We start from the raw sequence: 16,028 nt of genomic DNA on the forward strand, positions 1-16,028 counted from the left end.
TTGAAGAGACTTTGTTTTTGTCAATATCAGTTGGCCTTAGGTTGGCCTCTGTATCTGTGCTATATAATTGTTTATTCATTATAGGATGTTCCCCTGAGACAGTTTTCTCTGTATAGCCCTAGAACTTACTCTGTAGACTCAAACTCATAGAGATCCACCTGGCGGCGCTACTGCTGCTGCTGCTGCTGCTGCTGCTGCTGCTGCTGCTGCTGCTGCTGCTGCTGCTCCTCCTCTCCTCCTCCTTCCTCTCCTCCTCCTCCTCCTCCTCCTCCTCCTCCTCCTCCTCCTCCTCTTTTATTTTCTTAAATGTGTGTGTGTGGATGTGTGTCTGTGTATGCCTGGTACCCTTGGAAGCCAGAAGACATCAGATGCCCTGGAATCTGATTGCTCTGGGAAACCTAAGTTTGTTCCTATTTTTCACAATTTCCTTCCCTTATTTGTGGTCTTGTTAGAGATTCATGAAAGTTTTAGGATGGACTTTTTTTTCTTCATAAAGCACTTGGGATCTGACAGAGATTGCATTGTGTTTCTGACTCTGGTGATACTGACAGCTTAAGTCTTGTGATTTGTGGAAGCCGGGTGTCTTTAATTTCTTTTAGCAACATCTAGTGGTTGGCAGTTACAACTGTTTGTGAACTACCATATTGGTGCTGGGAACTGAACTCAGTTCTCTGGAAGAGTAGACAATGCTCTGAACCATTGAACCCTCTACCCAGTCCCCCACCCCTTCAGTCTTTTTTTTTTTTTAAACTCATGTCATATGTGAACAAAGTTTTACCATCCTCCCATCCATATCTGTACTAGCTCACATTTCTAATATGCTATTGAAAGTATTGATGTTTCTGACTTTAGCCACAAAGTTGACCTTTCCCCCAGTAATTGTGGTATTAGCCGTAGGGATTTTGTAGATATTCTTTAAGTTGAGGAATTTCCTCCACAAAGTGCTTTTCATATTTATGTTTTGTCCTTAAGCCTGTCTTTCAAGCCAGGCGTTGGTGGTGCACACCTTTCAAAGGCCTCCTCTTACCATGCACCCTTTACCCCTGTTAGTTGTGACACTCAGAAACCAAACTCTGTGATCTCCTGTCTGTTCTGTCTAGAAGTTCCAAGCTTCATTTAATTTTCTGCCACTGTCTGTGCCTTCTGGTTTTGCTGAGTGCCTGTGTGTTGTGTTACTATTAGACAATTGTATTCTTTGTGTCCTGTGCTTTGCTAATGTCATGCATTACTTTTCCTTTTTTGTATATGCTTCCTCTTCCTGTGAAAGCATACTATACTGTCAGTGATATTTTTGGTGTTTTATTTGTATTTTCTTGCTCTGCTACACTATGACTTAAAATTTGTTTTGGTACATGAATGGACATTCTAGCTTTGTTCTTGAGTATGGGGGAAATATTTCATCTTGGAACGATGGTGTTATGTAGATGTTTATTTTTTATGTTTTAAAATACTTTTTTAGGATAGGGTTTTATTATATACTCTGGCTGGCTTGAAACTCACTCTGTAAACCTTGTAGGCCAGAGCTCACAGAGATCTACCTGTCTCTGTCTCCAAGGTTCTGGGACTGCATAGATGTTTTACCTCATCACCCATCCTTCATCCATTATGAAGTACAGATTCCCAAGCATCTTCTGAGGCTCTGGGAATCAAATAAAAGACAATCATATTTAAAATGTCGACTGTCAGTTTTTACTAGTGGGTGTGTTTTGAATACTAGGTATTCTGTCTGTTGTGACCAACTGTTCTTGGGTCTTTACAAGGGGCCACGTTTTCATCACTACTGCTTCCTTGTGAGCTTTAGTTTAGCTTTAGTTTGAAACCAACTCTGTTCCCATTTTTCACTCCCCCCACCCCCAATTTGTGGTCTTGTAGGTGATTCACAAAAGTTTTAGGCTGGGTTTTTGTTTCTTCCAAAAGTACCGGGATTCTGACAGGCATTGTGTTTTTCATTCTGGTGATTTTAACCGCTTAGTCTTCGATCTAAATGTTTGCGTTTTTAATTTCTTTTAGCAACATCTTGTGTTTGTTAGTTAAAATTAATATGTATATAGTCTGGTTTTTATTATTTTTCTTTTTTTTCTTTGGATTTATTCATTCATTGCTTCTTCAGATACAGAGGTTTCCTTCTGTGTCATTACCCTGTTTGAAGAACCTTAAGACTGGCTTTGTGACTATTCCTAGAGGTTGAGTAACTATCAGGAAGGAAATGTGAAGAGTGGGAAGTGACTATTGATAAAGGAAAATGCATGAGAAGTTTAGGTCTGGTATCCATTTATGAGACACAGGCTCCTAAGCATCTGCCAGGTTTCTGAGAACTCAAATTAGAGGCAATTGTAGGCACAAATGGTCATTATCATGTTACAGTGTCTTTACTTCCTGCTGATCTCACAAATTAGGGGATGAAGTAAACTAGCCACTAAAATACAAATGTAGCTACACAGTGGCACATTGAAAAAACGGTTTCTAAAGTTTTCATGTGTATACACAGACACTTTGTGATTTCTGCACCAAGACAATACAGTAATTCTATCTCCAAGAGGCAGTATTTTGGTTATTTGGGCTTTTAAAATATATTTACTTATGCATGTGTGTGTAAAGCCTGTGTAAATATTTTACCTGTTTGGAATTTAATTTTTTTTAAAAGATGTGTTGTGTGTCATTGTCGTATGTGCAGTGCAGTGGTAAAGCACGGTTACTTGTAGGATGTTTTACTGTCACCATAAGCAGACTACTCCTGCCCACTTAATAATGCTGTCAGAGGCTGGGAAAGATGGCTCACCCATTAAAGCCCCTTCTGCACAAGCATGAGGACCCCAACACCCATAAAAGCCAGGGGCAGTGGTGCACATCTGTAATCGAAGCTCTGGGGAGGCAGAGACAGGAGGATCCTTGGAATATACTGGCCAGCCAGCCTCACTGTATCCAGGAGCTTCCGATTCAGAAAACATCTGCCTTAAAAATAGACAGGGATCACAGAAGACATTGACCTCTGGTCTCCACCCTTGTCCACACACATGTGCACACCCATTCATGCAGTGCTTTCAAAGGTGGATGAAGTTATTTAACTATAGTACAAATGATTACATTTTTTTTTAAAAGTTTTTATTTTATTTATTTATTTGTTATGTATACAGTTATCTGCAAGCATGCTCACCAGAAGAGGGCACCAGATCTCATTACAGATGGTTGTGAGCCACCATGTGGTTGCTGGGAATTGAACTCGGGTCTTCTGGAAGAGCAGCCAGTGCTCTTAACCTCTGAGCCATCTCTCCAGCCCGATTACATTTATCTTAACAATAGATAATGCATCTTTTTAAGAAAATTTGGCCATCCCAAGATCAAAAGAATGTGTATGGATGAATAATAATAGCTTTATTTATTTACATTTAGATTTCTGGTGTAGAATAGAATGTGTGCATGAAGGCTTAAGATATCTTTAAAACAACAGTTGCTATGATGTTTTAACTATTTTGTTTTTACTATGATGTTTTAAGTTCTGTTCCTATTGCACTAAACCAGTGTTTAGTCGGGTAAATTTAATATGTGGATTTGTGTTTGGATCTGTGTCCTTCTGTGGATCATTTGTCTACACGTCTGCCTGCAGAGCTGTCCTTTATAGTTATATTCTAGTACTTGGTATTCCAAGGTGTGGATCTCCTAGCTTAGTTTGTTAGATTGTTGCTTTGATTCTCCTTGGCCCCTTTATATTTTCCTGTGAACTTTTAAAATCAGCTCAGTGTGTCTATGGCAGGTGGGTGGGCAGTGGGGGACATTGGAGGGAGGGCAGGGGGAAAGGCTTGCTCAGAGAAGACTAATGGTACTTTGGTTGCCATTGTGTTGAATCTGTTATCTCTTTGTTCTTTTGTGGTTTTTTGGTTTTGTTTGTTTGTTTTGAGACAGGGTTTCTCTGTGTAGCCCTGGCTGCTCTAGAACTTGTTTTGTAGACCAGGCTGGCCTTGAACTCACATAGATTCACCTGCTTGTCCTCTTAATTGCTGGAATTGAAGGTTTTTGCTGCTACTATCACCTGGCCTATCTCTTTATTCTTTAAGACAAGCTTTTGGTAGACTTTGTTTGTTTATGTTTTCTTTTTTCCCCAATTTTTATTACTTAGCAAGTGGTAGCCATCATGATAAAATCTGTAATTTCTTTGGTGTTATGTTGGAGTTAATCTTAGATGGACTATAACTGGACAAGCTATAGTTGGACAATAATGTAATTAGTGTGATGTGGCATAGTATTTCTAGATTTGGCAGATGTCACTGGTAAGGTGCTTCTTATTTTTTATTTACAATGCCTTTTACTACAAGCAAACCAAGATAAAGAAACATTTTTCAAGCTTTGCGTTATTTTGACTCATGAGCAGTGTTATATTGTAGGTGTTTTAATGTTATTTTTATGCCAGCAGCACAGACAGGATTTCTCCCTGTTTTATAAAAAGAAGAAACTCTATCCAAGAGAGGGGTCCAGTGACTTGCCAGAGTCAAGTTTTAACTTGACAGCTTTGAGTTGGGGCTCAGGCTTTGCACTGGGGTTCCCGGGTCTCTGGGCCAGTCTTTATACTTAAGTAGATGACTTAAGCACGTGCCATGTGTCGTGTGGTCCGTCTCTCCCCTACCCCTATCCCCTTATCTGTAGCTTTGGAATTTGTCCTGGAACTCATTCTGTAGACCAGGCTGGCCTGAAACTTTGTAGACCCGCCTGCCTCTGCCTCCTGAGTGCTGGGATTCAAGACCTGTACCACCACTGCCTGGCTGATCAAGTGTTTTTGAGCCATTTTTGTTGCTGTTTCTAAAGAAATCCTCTCCTCCCTGGCTTCTTTTAGTGAATTAAAAAGTTTTGCTTTGAAAGGCATTCTTGAAGAATAAGCATAGGTTTTAGACTTTTCTGCTGTCTCAGGGAGATGTCAGAATTCTCTCTCTGACCCCATGCTGGAGGTAAACTCAGGACCTTTATAGAGGCAAGAGCTGAGCTATGTATGCTCCAGCCACCACCTGCCCTTTAACATTTAACATTCAAGCTACGAATTGAGGTCTTACCTAGACAACCAGTGCTTGAGGGAAAGGGGTGACTGTTTCTGAGTTGACTTTGTTTCTATTATGTTGTGGTGTGCCATGTTTTTCTTCCTTGTGTCTTATAAAAGACATGGGATATGGGGAAAAGGAGCAAGGATGACGAAGTCGCCACTTCTGTCTGTATGGTTTCTAAAAGATAGCTAGTATTTATTATGCACATATATTTTACTTCTGCATTTACAAGAGGTATCCCAAGTGCTGAGCTGATGGAGGGAACAGACCCAGCCACATCCATTCTGTGTCAGTTACAGGTTAAAGGAGCCCCTTTCCAAGTGCTGGGAGTGTCTTTGACAATTTTCTCTCAATAAAGTCCTTTGTGAGATCCTTGTCACCTGTTTGTGAAGGAGTATGCAGGCACAGAGTTGCCAGGTGGCATTTAGCAGGACTGAACATGCTGGAAAGTTGAGTAGTTGGCTTCTGTTTCCTGAGACTAGAGTGTGTGTGTCAGTGGTCTTGGTGTGGATCTCCTGCTTTTTCTGGCTGCCCGTTTTAAGGTAAACATGCTTCTAAGTAAATATTTAAATGCATTTTATTTATTTATTCTTTAAGTTTATTTTATTTGTATGATGAGCTCTCCATTCAGTGTAGCTCAGACTTTTCATTGTTAAATGAAAAGTATTTCCAGGGACTGGAGAGTTGGTGCAGTGGTTAAGTATGCTTGCTACTCCTGCAGAGGTCCCAGTTTCAGTTCCCAGTACCCACATGGCAGCTCACAGCTGTCTATAGCAGCAGTTCCAGGGCTTCCTGTGTGCTCTTTTGGCCTCTGTAGGTATCAGGCATGCACATGGTACACATACACCATGGAGGCAAACCAATCTGTAATAAATAGTTGGACTTGTCTTCCCAATTTGTGGTATACAAATGGCTGTCCACCTGCACCAAGAGATTTGACCAACCTCAGATAAAGGTAAACAAAAGTGAAAAAAAAAAAAAAGCCTATTTATGTCTGTAGCAGTTGTGTGGGCACTTTTCCTGTGGTCATTATCCACTGAACAGTGTGATGGCTGCTTGTTCACACAGTATTTCAATGTCAGGATTGTGAGGAGTCCAGAGGTGACTTAAAGAGCATGTATATAGTTGAAATGCAAACACTGCAATTGTCCTTCTATTTTGGTTTCTGGAGAGGTTCCTGTGACAGGCCTACATGGATACTGAGAGACAGCTGTGTTTCTGCATACTCCATAATTTGTTCTTTTACTCCTTTCACATATTTTAAAATTACACTTTTAAGTCATAAAGGGAACTATCTGACTTATGACTTAACTGTCACCTTATGGCTTTAATAAGCCAGACAAAAAAAGGAATGCTATGGAAACAAGACCCCTATGAAACGGCAGCTCGGCACACACTTTGGGGAGATGTCATTGTGTACTGCAATGACCCCGTTACACTTGTACATAGACCTGATAGTATTGCACATGTGCACACCAGAAGATACAGCAGTTATTTTTAAATGCTGAAACTGGGCTGGGATATGGCTCAGAAGTGTTGGGCTCGATGGCCATACCCTATGTACCAAGGAAGGAAAAAGGAAAAGCTGGGGTGGAAGTGACTGTGTGCATTCATGGCTTCCTTTTGGAGCTTTTCCGACGGAATACAGGGCCTCGGGCAGGGTAGCACTCTACTTTTGAGCTACATCCTCAGTGGTCAATACTAGATTATACAAAATGAACAAACTGCTGTTTAAGAATTTCAATGATACAGTGTCAAACAGAGGAAGCCAAACTCAGGAAAATTAATATAGTGGGATTCCGGGTAGAAATCACACCACTAATCACAAGGAAAGGCCAATGAAAGTCACAGTGAGAGTGGGTGTGGTGGTGTTTCCGACACCGAGACCTGTCTCAAACAGACAGAACTCAGAGAAGGTAGTGACTTTTTGGTGTTCTTTGTGAAATTTTACTCAGTGCATAAAAGCACATTTTATCTTCTTTGTGACCTCTGCTTTCCAGAGACTTAGAAAGTTGTTGTCATTCAGGAGTTTGATTGGATGTAATGCTGCTTGGAATAACAGTTTTGCTTTCTGTTTAATTTGTATTTTACTAAAAGACCACACCTACCCACTGTGTCACGAGCCTTCTCTGTGATTTGTGCTTTCCTCTGTGGGTAGGCGAATGCATAGTGTTGCTGTTGTCTCCTTCTCTTCTTCTTTTCTTTTTCAAATTTAAAAATGCTGGTTGCAGCCCATTAAGTTGATTCATGGGCTACAACCTGCTGTTGGGAAAATACATGAGAGATTGTTTTTTAAATTTTATTTATTTATTATGTCTACAGTGTTCTACCTGCATGCTTTGCCTGCACACCAGAAGAGAGTACCAGATCTCATTATAGATGGTTGTGAGCCATCATGTGGTTGCTGGGAATTGAACTTAGAATCTCTGGAAGAGCAGCCAGTGCTCTTAACCTCTGAGCCATCTCTCCAGCCCTGTCTTAGTGATTCTTAACCTCTTACCGCAGAATTTGCAGTTTTTAAAAATAACAAATGTTCCTTTTAGATGATTCTCAGAGTGGAAAATTTTTGATGTGAAAAATATTCTGTGTTGGTTACTATCAGCAAAGAAGCTTCACCGCTCATCTGCAAGCTGAAAGAAAATGGAGATAAGGGGTGTTTGGAACCAGACTGGTAGTAATGTTTGTTATGACTATGAGAAGACAGAAAACACCCATATTCACCTTACATATGCTGTGGTTTTCTCCATTCCAGCCTGGGAGAAGTGTCAACAGAGTCATGGTGGAGAAGGTGGACTTCTGTTGAGCCTTTTGTCAGAGCCTTCCACATGTATCTTAGGACTTTTTTTTTTTTTTTTTTAAATTTGCTTTTTTTTTTTTTTTTTTTAAGACAGCCTTGGCTGTCCTGGAATTCACTCTGTAGACCAGGCTTGAACTCACAGAGATCTGCCTGCCTCCACCTCCTTCCTGAGTTCTGGGGTTAAAGGTGTGCACCTTCACCAACCGGCCAGCTTTTTTTTTTTTAAAACTGAACTTTTAAAAACATACGTTTAATGGAGATCCTGTTAATTGATTCAGCTAATGAAGCCAATGGTTCTTCCTCAGGATGAAAATTTATACTGCTTAGTGATCAGAATGCTGGGTGGGTTTGCTTGAGAATTGAGCCCAGGACCTGTGCCTGCCAGGCAAGCGCTCTACCATCCAGGTGTACCAGCCCTCTTTTTACTTGTTGTTTGGAGACACATGGTCTGGCTAAATTGTCTCTGGTGGCTTGGAACTTACCCTTAGTCTTGAAGTGGCTTTGGACCCAGTAATCTCCCTGTCTCAGCTTCCCGGAAACCTGGAATTGCAGCCTTTCCACTGGGGTAGGGTGCAGAATGGTGTTTCTGAAGGCCATAGCCTCAGGACCTGTAGTTTCCTTGTGATGGTAGAAAATGTCTTGAAAACAAGACTGGGATCTTCATAGAAAGTCAGCTGCTATGTGTGCCCTATTGCTGAGGAGAAACTCTGCATGAAAGAAGAGGCTGGCTTTGCAGTCTGACACTTATTGATTATTTCTGAGTCTTGGTTCTCTCCATTGGTAGAATAGAATTTATGTAGTATCATGTAGGGTTGTTGTAAGGAATAGAGGTAATTCATACAAAGTTTTAAAAGTTTCAAAGCCAGAGACTATTGTGGGCAGTCATTAAATGGTAATGTTTTGGCCAGAGCAATAGTTTAGTAGGTAAGGGTAAAGTTGGATGAGCTGAGTTGATCCCTGGGACTCACATGGTAGATAGAAGGAAAGAACCAACTGCAAATTGCACTCTGCCTTTCACATGTGGGCCATGGCGCTTGTTCAGGTGTAATTTTTTGAAATGACAAAGTGTTATTTCTACTTTGGAAGAACTGTTGGGTAAGGTGTGTAATGCTGTTTTTAATGTAATTGAATACTACTTGCAGAAAATACCAGCAGTGCATTAGATTCTAGTGGCATTTGGCAGTTCTCAGGTCTTGCATTTTGGCTTGGGTACATTGTGGTGGGATCAGTGGAGCTTCCTTCAATTCCTTTGCCACATAGCCACACCATTTTGCCATAGTAATGAGGTTTAAACAGAGACATAAATCAAAATTATTCAAAGAACCTACAAAAGTGTTGCTAAAGCCCATGGACCTCCAGTAAGAACTCTTCTTATTAAAGATTCTTAAATAACTAATTTGATGATAAGTAGTACTTAGCCTAGAGGTGTATATATAATGTCCTCACACTTCACACGATGCTACATGGCCACACTACAGTCACATTGTATGTGAACAGTCTCACATACTGTCTCTGGGGCCAAGCAGAGGGACTACAGTGTTTTCTCAAGGCCAGTGCACAGGACACAATCCTAGAACACTGCCTTTCAAGTGGGCAGGGTGATTTTACTCTCCCCTTCTCTGGACAAGTGACAATTTGGAGACAGTTTTGATGATCACATTGCCATGTATCAGGTGTAGGTAGAGGTCTGGAATGCCTCTTATGTCTTATAATGCAGCTGCCATAACAAGAAATTTTCTGTCCCTAAATACCATTAGTGCCCAGGCCAAGCTGCTGCTTCCTGAATGGTAGTTTTTGGTGATGGGTTCAGAATAGGAGGGTTGAAATGTTTACTTCTTTGCAATGTTGTGCTCCTGGCAGATAGGTGCATAAGATTGGAAGTGATTACAAGCAGGTAGAAGTGAGGGAGTCAGGTGGATGGATGTTCAGCCTTTCAGATTGGCTGACCCCCTGGTTTCACCTGAGAATTTGGATGTGCATAACTAACCTTGGCTGCACCTGAACCCTAGAGTCTGTGGGTGTTTGCCTGTTGCCTTTAAGAAGTAAAACTCAGGTGTGTGTGTGTGTGTGTGTGTGTGTGTGTGTGTGTGTGTGTGTGTGTGTGTGTGTGTGTGTGTGTGTGTGTGTGTGTGTGTGTGTGTTTTGCACACACAAGCCGCTCTCTAAGAGAAGTTTCCATTGTTGCCATCACTTACCCCACAACCCAATTTAGCAGATTGAGAAAGGGAATGGAGAAGTGGCTTCTGCTTGTGATCCTCAGAGTGCCCCTTTCCTTTGTGCTAGAGCTGTTTATTGAAGTGGGAGGACTCAGACTGTCCCATAGTCCAGTCCATATGCTGGGCTATCATTAGCACATAGTACTACTTACTGTTCATGTACAACTAGCTCGAGGAAGGAGTGGTAACCCGAGCTGGTCTTACAGAATGTATGGTAGTCTGGAATGTGTGGTACCTCATGTGCATAGACAGCCTTTCTCAAACCCAGGATCCAGGTCCTTTTCCACTTGTCATCTCTCATACCCTGTAGGGTTAAATACCATGTAGAAATGATTCACTGGGTCCGGGGGTCAGGTACTTCCTAGCAAATGAGGGCCCAATTTTGAGCTGTAGTCATGAAAACCAGCCACATCAGTGTAGCTTGAGGGCTGTCCTCTGTAGTTTTTCTCAAGTATCTATAAGAGAAGCTAAGAAAATATGTTAGAGGGGAACTAGTCTGGCCCTCAGATGGTTTCACTGATTTGTAATTGGTTAGTGTCTGTATTCCAGCCTGAAGATAATACTTGACATTTCTTCACAAGAGCTGTCTCCCTCTCAGCTATTTTAAATAATGCTATTTTAAACAGATGAATGAAAACTTCTCACTGAAATGATGGCTGTTACTGGTGTAGTCTGCAGGACTCCTGATGGTTTTTGCTTTTTCCTTGAGTGAAGAAAAACATCATGGTGTGTCTTAGTTGGATTTCTATTGCTGTGAAGAGACACCATGACCACAGCAACTCTTTTTTTTTTAAGATTTTATTTATTTATTATGTATACAACATTCTGCTTCCATGTATATCTGCATGCCAGAAGAGGGCACCAGATCTCATAACGATGGTTGTGAGCCATCATGTGGTTGCTGGGAATTGAACTCAGGACCTCTGGAAGAGCAGCCCATGCTCTTAACCTCTGAGCCATCTCTCCAGCCCCAACCACAGCAACTCTTAAAAAGGAGAACATTTAATTGGGGCTGACTTAAGGTTTGGAGATTTAGTTCATTATTATCATTCATGGTGGCATACAGGCAGACATGATTTTGGAGAAGGAGCTGAGAGAGTTCCACATCCTCAGGCAGCAGGAGACACTAGGCCTGGCTTGAGCTTTTGAAACCCAAACCCATCTTCCCCCGGGACACACTTCTTCCTCCAAGGTCACACCTCCTAATAGTGCCACACTCTATGGGCCCATGGGTGCCAATTCAAAAAGATAGGTCAGAACTACACTTCGTAACTGCTGTACTCAGTAACCAAGACACTGAATTCCAGAAAGTTTAAGCTTAAAATGTAACACAGGCCTTGAATTAGGAGAGATCCCCCTGTCTCCCGAGTGCTGGGATTAAAGGTGTGCAGCACAGCCCTCATCTCCTTGCCATTCTTGGCTGCTGTTGATATGACAGATCACTGTGTAACATCACACTCAGGGATGAGGTACTGAATCACATTGTCATTTTTTCTATTTATCTAAGGAAAACTGTTGGTTTTGTTACTCTCTAAGCCGTTCCAGGTAGTGACATAGGGAGACCTTCTTAAAGCATAGCATTTGTTTGCTTCTCCCTCTTGTGCTTCAGGATTGTCCACTGCTGCCACTGGTTTTGAACACCTGCCCCTTTCCCTCCCTAGCTCATTTCACCCGAACCACCATTGGCTTTGACATTCTGGGACTTTTAGATTTTATTGAGAAAGATTTTCCCTCTAGAGCCATTCTACTGTGCCCAGGTAACTGAAGTTGTAAACAAGTATGAAGATAACCTAGGGAAAGCAGAGTCCTCAATGCAGGGAAAGAGAACATCTCTGACCAGAGATTTTAGCACCAGGCACAGCACTCCTGGTCTCATCACACCCCGTGGCTCTGTTTGATGAGTGACTTCCCTTTCCCAAGGTCCCAGACTGAGTGACCAAGTCAACATTCTAGCTTCTTGCTTGGCTCTCCTTACTGTGTGCCACTGAGGTAGACAGCAGTGACTCATGTCCAGTGGTGACTCCAGTTGACTGTTGGGGGATTTCCCATTGGTCTTTTGGGAAGTACTCTGGGTGGGGCCTGAATATTTCAGGACTTAAAAGATAGAGGAAAAACGAGGAGGGTTTGAGAAAGAAGCTTACCCTAGAAGATGTAAACAGATCCCATAGTGTTGACAACTTTATAGATCTGTAATGAACCTCTTGGAAAACACTGCGGGACCGATGCTGGAGTTGTTTTGTGCTCCACTCTTAATTGTTCTAGGTTTGGGAAGGAACCTTAGAGAGCTAGCCCCTGGCTACTGGTGAGCTTTCACTCTTTTTAGAGCACAGCCCTCCCACTTCCTCCTCTCATTAGGGCTCCATTTAGCTGTTAGGTAGGAGCTTCAAAAGGGAAAACCCAATCATGTATAATCTCCAGTTAATGGGCATCTGTTGAGTCACTGGGTCACCAGAGGGGATAGTTACACAGTGCTTCTTTGTGTAGCAAATACAAAAATGGCAAAAAAAAAAAAAAAAAGACAAGCCAGATTGTTAGTGACTAACGGCATCCTCCTGTTGAGGGAGAACATTGGGGCACCCCTCCATGCTTGTTGGGGGAGGGGAGGATGGCAAGGCCATTTCCCAAAACAGAGCTATGGCGGGAGAGGAGAGAGGAGGTGGGGCACTGGAAGGCCTTGTCACTCTTAATTGTTGGTGGATGGGATGCATTCCCGACAATAGTGTTCTAGGAGACATTGTGTGCAACCGCTAGGAACTTAATAGTCACCGAGTTTTCTGACATAGAATAATAATGCTGTTGGTGTACTCCAACCCCACCACACAAGTTAGCTGGTTTCCAGTCATGCCCAGCCTCCATGAGTGAAGACTGTATGCTTACTGTTGGTTTATGAAAGCTGAATATAGCTTCCTGACCCAGAATGGCATATGTTAGCCATAAAGCAGGGTTCTTGAGTTTGCATCCATCTACTCTAGTTTGAGATCTCAAAGTTTATGTCTTGTCATTTAGGTTTTGCAGAACTTGGCATAATTCAAATAACCTGTTTTTCCCCCTTCAGAACACTTCAGTTATGGAAGATCAAAATGAAGATGAGTCCCCAAAGAAAAGTGCTCTTTGGCAGGTAGGCACTATAAGCTAGCAGATTATTGTAGATAAGCTCTGCCCTTGATAGTGTCCTCACTGAGACCAGGGCCCAGCCTCTGCTTTGAGCAGGGTTGCTAGATCCAGAAGACACCCTACTTGCCTATCATTTCCTCAAGGAAGTGTTCTTATTAGTAGTAAATAACTTTGGAGTTTTTGAAAAGATTCCAAAAGGTCAGTATCCTAAAATACTGACTTTGTGGCCCATGATAGACCATATGGAAATCCTCCAGGAAACTTAGAGCTTTTTAGCTTAGAGCCAAGGGCAAACCTTATGCTGATCCTGTTCGGTGTTCACAAAGGCTATTTTTCTCTGTTTGCAACCCCCCCCCACGTTCCTATGGGTACTTTCCTATTTGATTTGATTTAATTTGATTTGATTTCATGTCTCTTCCTTTTCCTCCCAACCTCCCAGGATTTGTGGTGGGGATTTGTGGAACATGCAGACCTTCATAGTTTAGTGTTTTTATTATTTTATTTGGGTGATCATCTTCTCCTTTGTGAGGATATGAATAAAGGCACAACATATATAGATCAAAGCAAAAAAAAAAAAAAGTTAGCTGGACTCATTTGAGTAGGATACTCCCAAGGTAAGTTAGTTAGCTAGGGTAATATACACACAAATTTAAAATGAAGTGAAGTGAAAAAAGGTAACGTAAGCAGGGTTTGTCTGGGCCCACCCAGGGAGCTGGAAGTAGAAGCTGGAAAAGGTGCTCCTAAATGTGCATGTGCCTGTTTGCCTTTCATAGCATCCTTCATATGTAAAAGGACCACGAGTGACCCCCCCCTCCCACGTCTGCACGGCTATAGTTCTCTTCACTGTTGACCTTTCAGTTTTCAATGGCTCTCAACTCTTTAGCGTCCAGTTTTCTTCATCTGTCCACCTCCTAGTCAGTTACTTGGTGGGAAACTTGATGGTGAATGAAACAACAATCCTTTAACCTACCAAACGAGAAAGTAGATGCGAAAATACTGTGTGAGTTGTGAAGCAACACAGATGCAGATGCAGCCCTCTGCCATAATTCTGTTTAACCTGTTGGGAAAGCAGATGTTCTGGAAAATTGTCATCCAGATGTTGAGTAAAGGAGGAGAGAGTACATGAAGTCTGTAGGACTACTTCACCGTTGGTGTTCTACGAGCAGGCTTATTTTGTCTCGGTGTGCTCCCCTTTCCACGCATGATGGTGCCCCTGGCACTGTAACATGCTGCATCTGCTTACCATCCTGTCAGAAGCTGCCTTTCTTAATGCTGGCTGTAGTGGCCACACTGTAGCCCTTGTTTTGTGTGTTGTAATTTGCAATACCAGTTGTTTGCAATTAGGTAGTCACTTCTATTTTTTTCTCTTATAATGTTAGGATATTGTTATGCCTAAAATAACATAGACATTTCCTTTTATGCCTGTTGATATTTATCACAGCAAAGAAGTTTTACTTTGCTTCAAGTTCTGTTGAGTTGGTTAGATGGGAATGTCTTTGAAAAAGCAAAATATTTAAATGCCTGTTCAATGCTGCCCTCTGGTGGTAACAGGTGCCAATTGAATTATCCCTTGCTCTAGGAATTGGGGGTGGACCAGAGAGTTGAACATGATTGGTTAAAGTAAATTAAGTAGACGGTAAATGCTTTCTGACCTTGCCTCTAAATGTAGACATAAAGACTTAGTTGAGATACGATACTGAAAAGCTTTTTGTCAAGGAAGGCCAGAAATTTCCATTGAACATTTAGAGATTCTCTTCTTTCTTTGATGGGTTTAGTCTAGTTTAATTAGGGAACATACCATTAATAAAAACTCTTCATTCTGGCTGGGCAGTGGTGGCCCTTGCCTTTAATCCCAGCATTTGGGAGGTAGAGGCAGGTGGATCTCTATGAGTTCAAGGCCAGTCGGGTCTACAAAGCTACACAGAGAAATCCTGTCTGGAAAAACAAAAACAAACAAACAAAAAAAACCCCACAACAAAACAACAACAAAAACATCTTCATTCCACAGAAGACTTTGGAAACAAGTTGAAATGGAATTAATGGACATTTGCAATTCATCTCTTCAGGTCTGAAAAGTCTTTACTTGCTGTTAGTGTCTCCAATTAGGCTATCAGAGGGGCATTGAACAAATGGCCTGGCGAGTATATAACAAAAACACTTATGGTCAGGTAATGGCACACGCAGGAGGCAGAGGCAGGAGGATCTCTGTGAATTCGAGGCCAGCCTGTTCTCCAGAGTGAGTTCCAGGACATACAGGTCTACACAGAGAAACCCTGTCTCGAAAAACCAAACAAAACACTAGTGTGATACTACTTTTAAATAGAAGGTGTTGTGCTTCCCAGCATTAGTAGGTTTGTGGCTTTGAGTCTAGCAATATAGACTGTATTGTTATGGTGGTGTGGCAGGGTGTGTATGGTTGCATATATGTGAGTATGCAGATGAGTCTGGACAGAAGAGTATCTTTTGTTCTCAGCCTTACTACCTTGAGTCTCTTTCTGAACTGGAAGCTTGCATTTCCAGCTCTTCTGGCCAGTCGTTGCACTCTTGTCATCAGCCTGTTTACATGCCTTCATGCTAGTGTTACTGGCATGTGTAACCATGCCTGGATTTTTAATGAGGTCTGGGGTTTTGAACTCAGGGCCTCATGCTTGCGCAGCAAGTGCTTTTACCTGCTGAGCTGTCTCCCCAGCCTCTAGATTGTTGGATACTGTCATCCATATAGCTTTTTTCTTTTTCCCTTTTCTAGGGGAGTCGTGCTAGAATTGAACCCTCCCCCGGACTTTACCTTTGGTTTCAATTAAAAGCTTTAAATTAATTAATTAACAGACACACATTTTATAGTACAAGTATGGAAGCTACAGGACAACTCTGTGG

General features: G+C 41.9%; 1 protein-coding gene across 4 annotated transcripts in view; it reads left to right on the forward strand.

Annotated features, from left to right (window-relative positions):
* Positions 1-16,028, forward strand: part of Fbxw11 (F-box and WD repeat domain containing 11) — a 102,334-nt gene that overhangs the window by 51,514 nt on the left and 34,792 nt on the right. For 2 of the 4 annotated variants that reach the window (XM_027425196.2, XM_027425197.2), the window contains one exon: positions 13,096-13,158. The exons of the other annotated variants lie outside the window; for them this stretch is intronic. In XM_027425196.2, the coding sequence (XP_027280997.1) occupies positions 13,096-13,158 (63 nt within the window). The remainder of the gene's footprint in view (positions 1-13,095; positions 13,159-16,028) is intronic. 4 annotated transcript variants of the gene reach the window in all.

The sequence above is a fragment of the Cricetulus griseus genome, chromosome 7 (assembly GCF_003668045.3).
Source record: "Cricetulus griseus strain 17A/GY chromosome 7, alternate assembly CriGri-PICRH-1.0, whole genome shotgun sequence".
NCBI classification, from domain to species: Eukaryota; Metazoa; Chordata; class Mammalia; order Rodentia; family Cricetidae; genus Cricetulus; species Cricetulus griseus.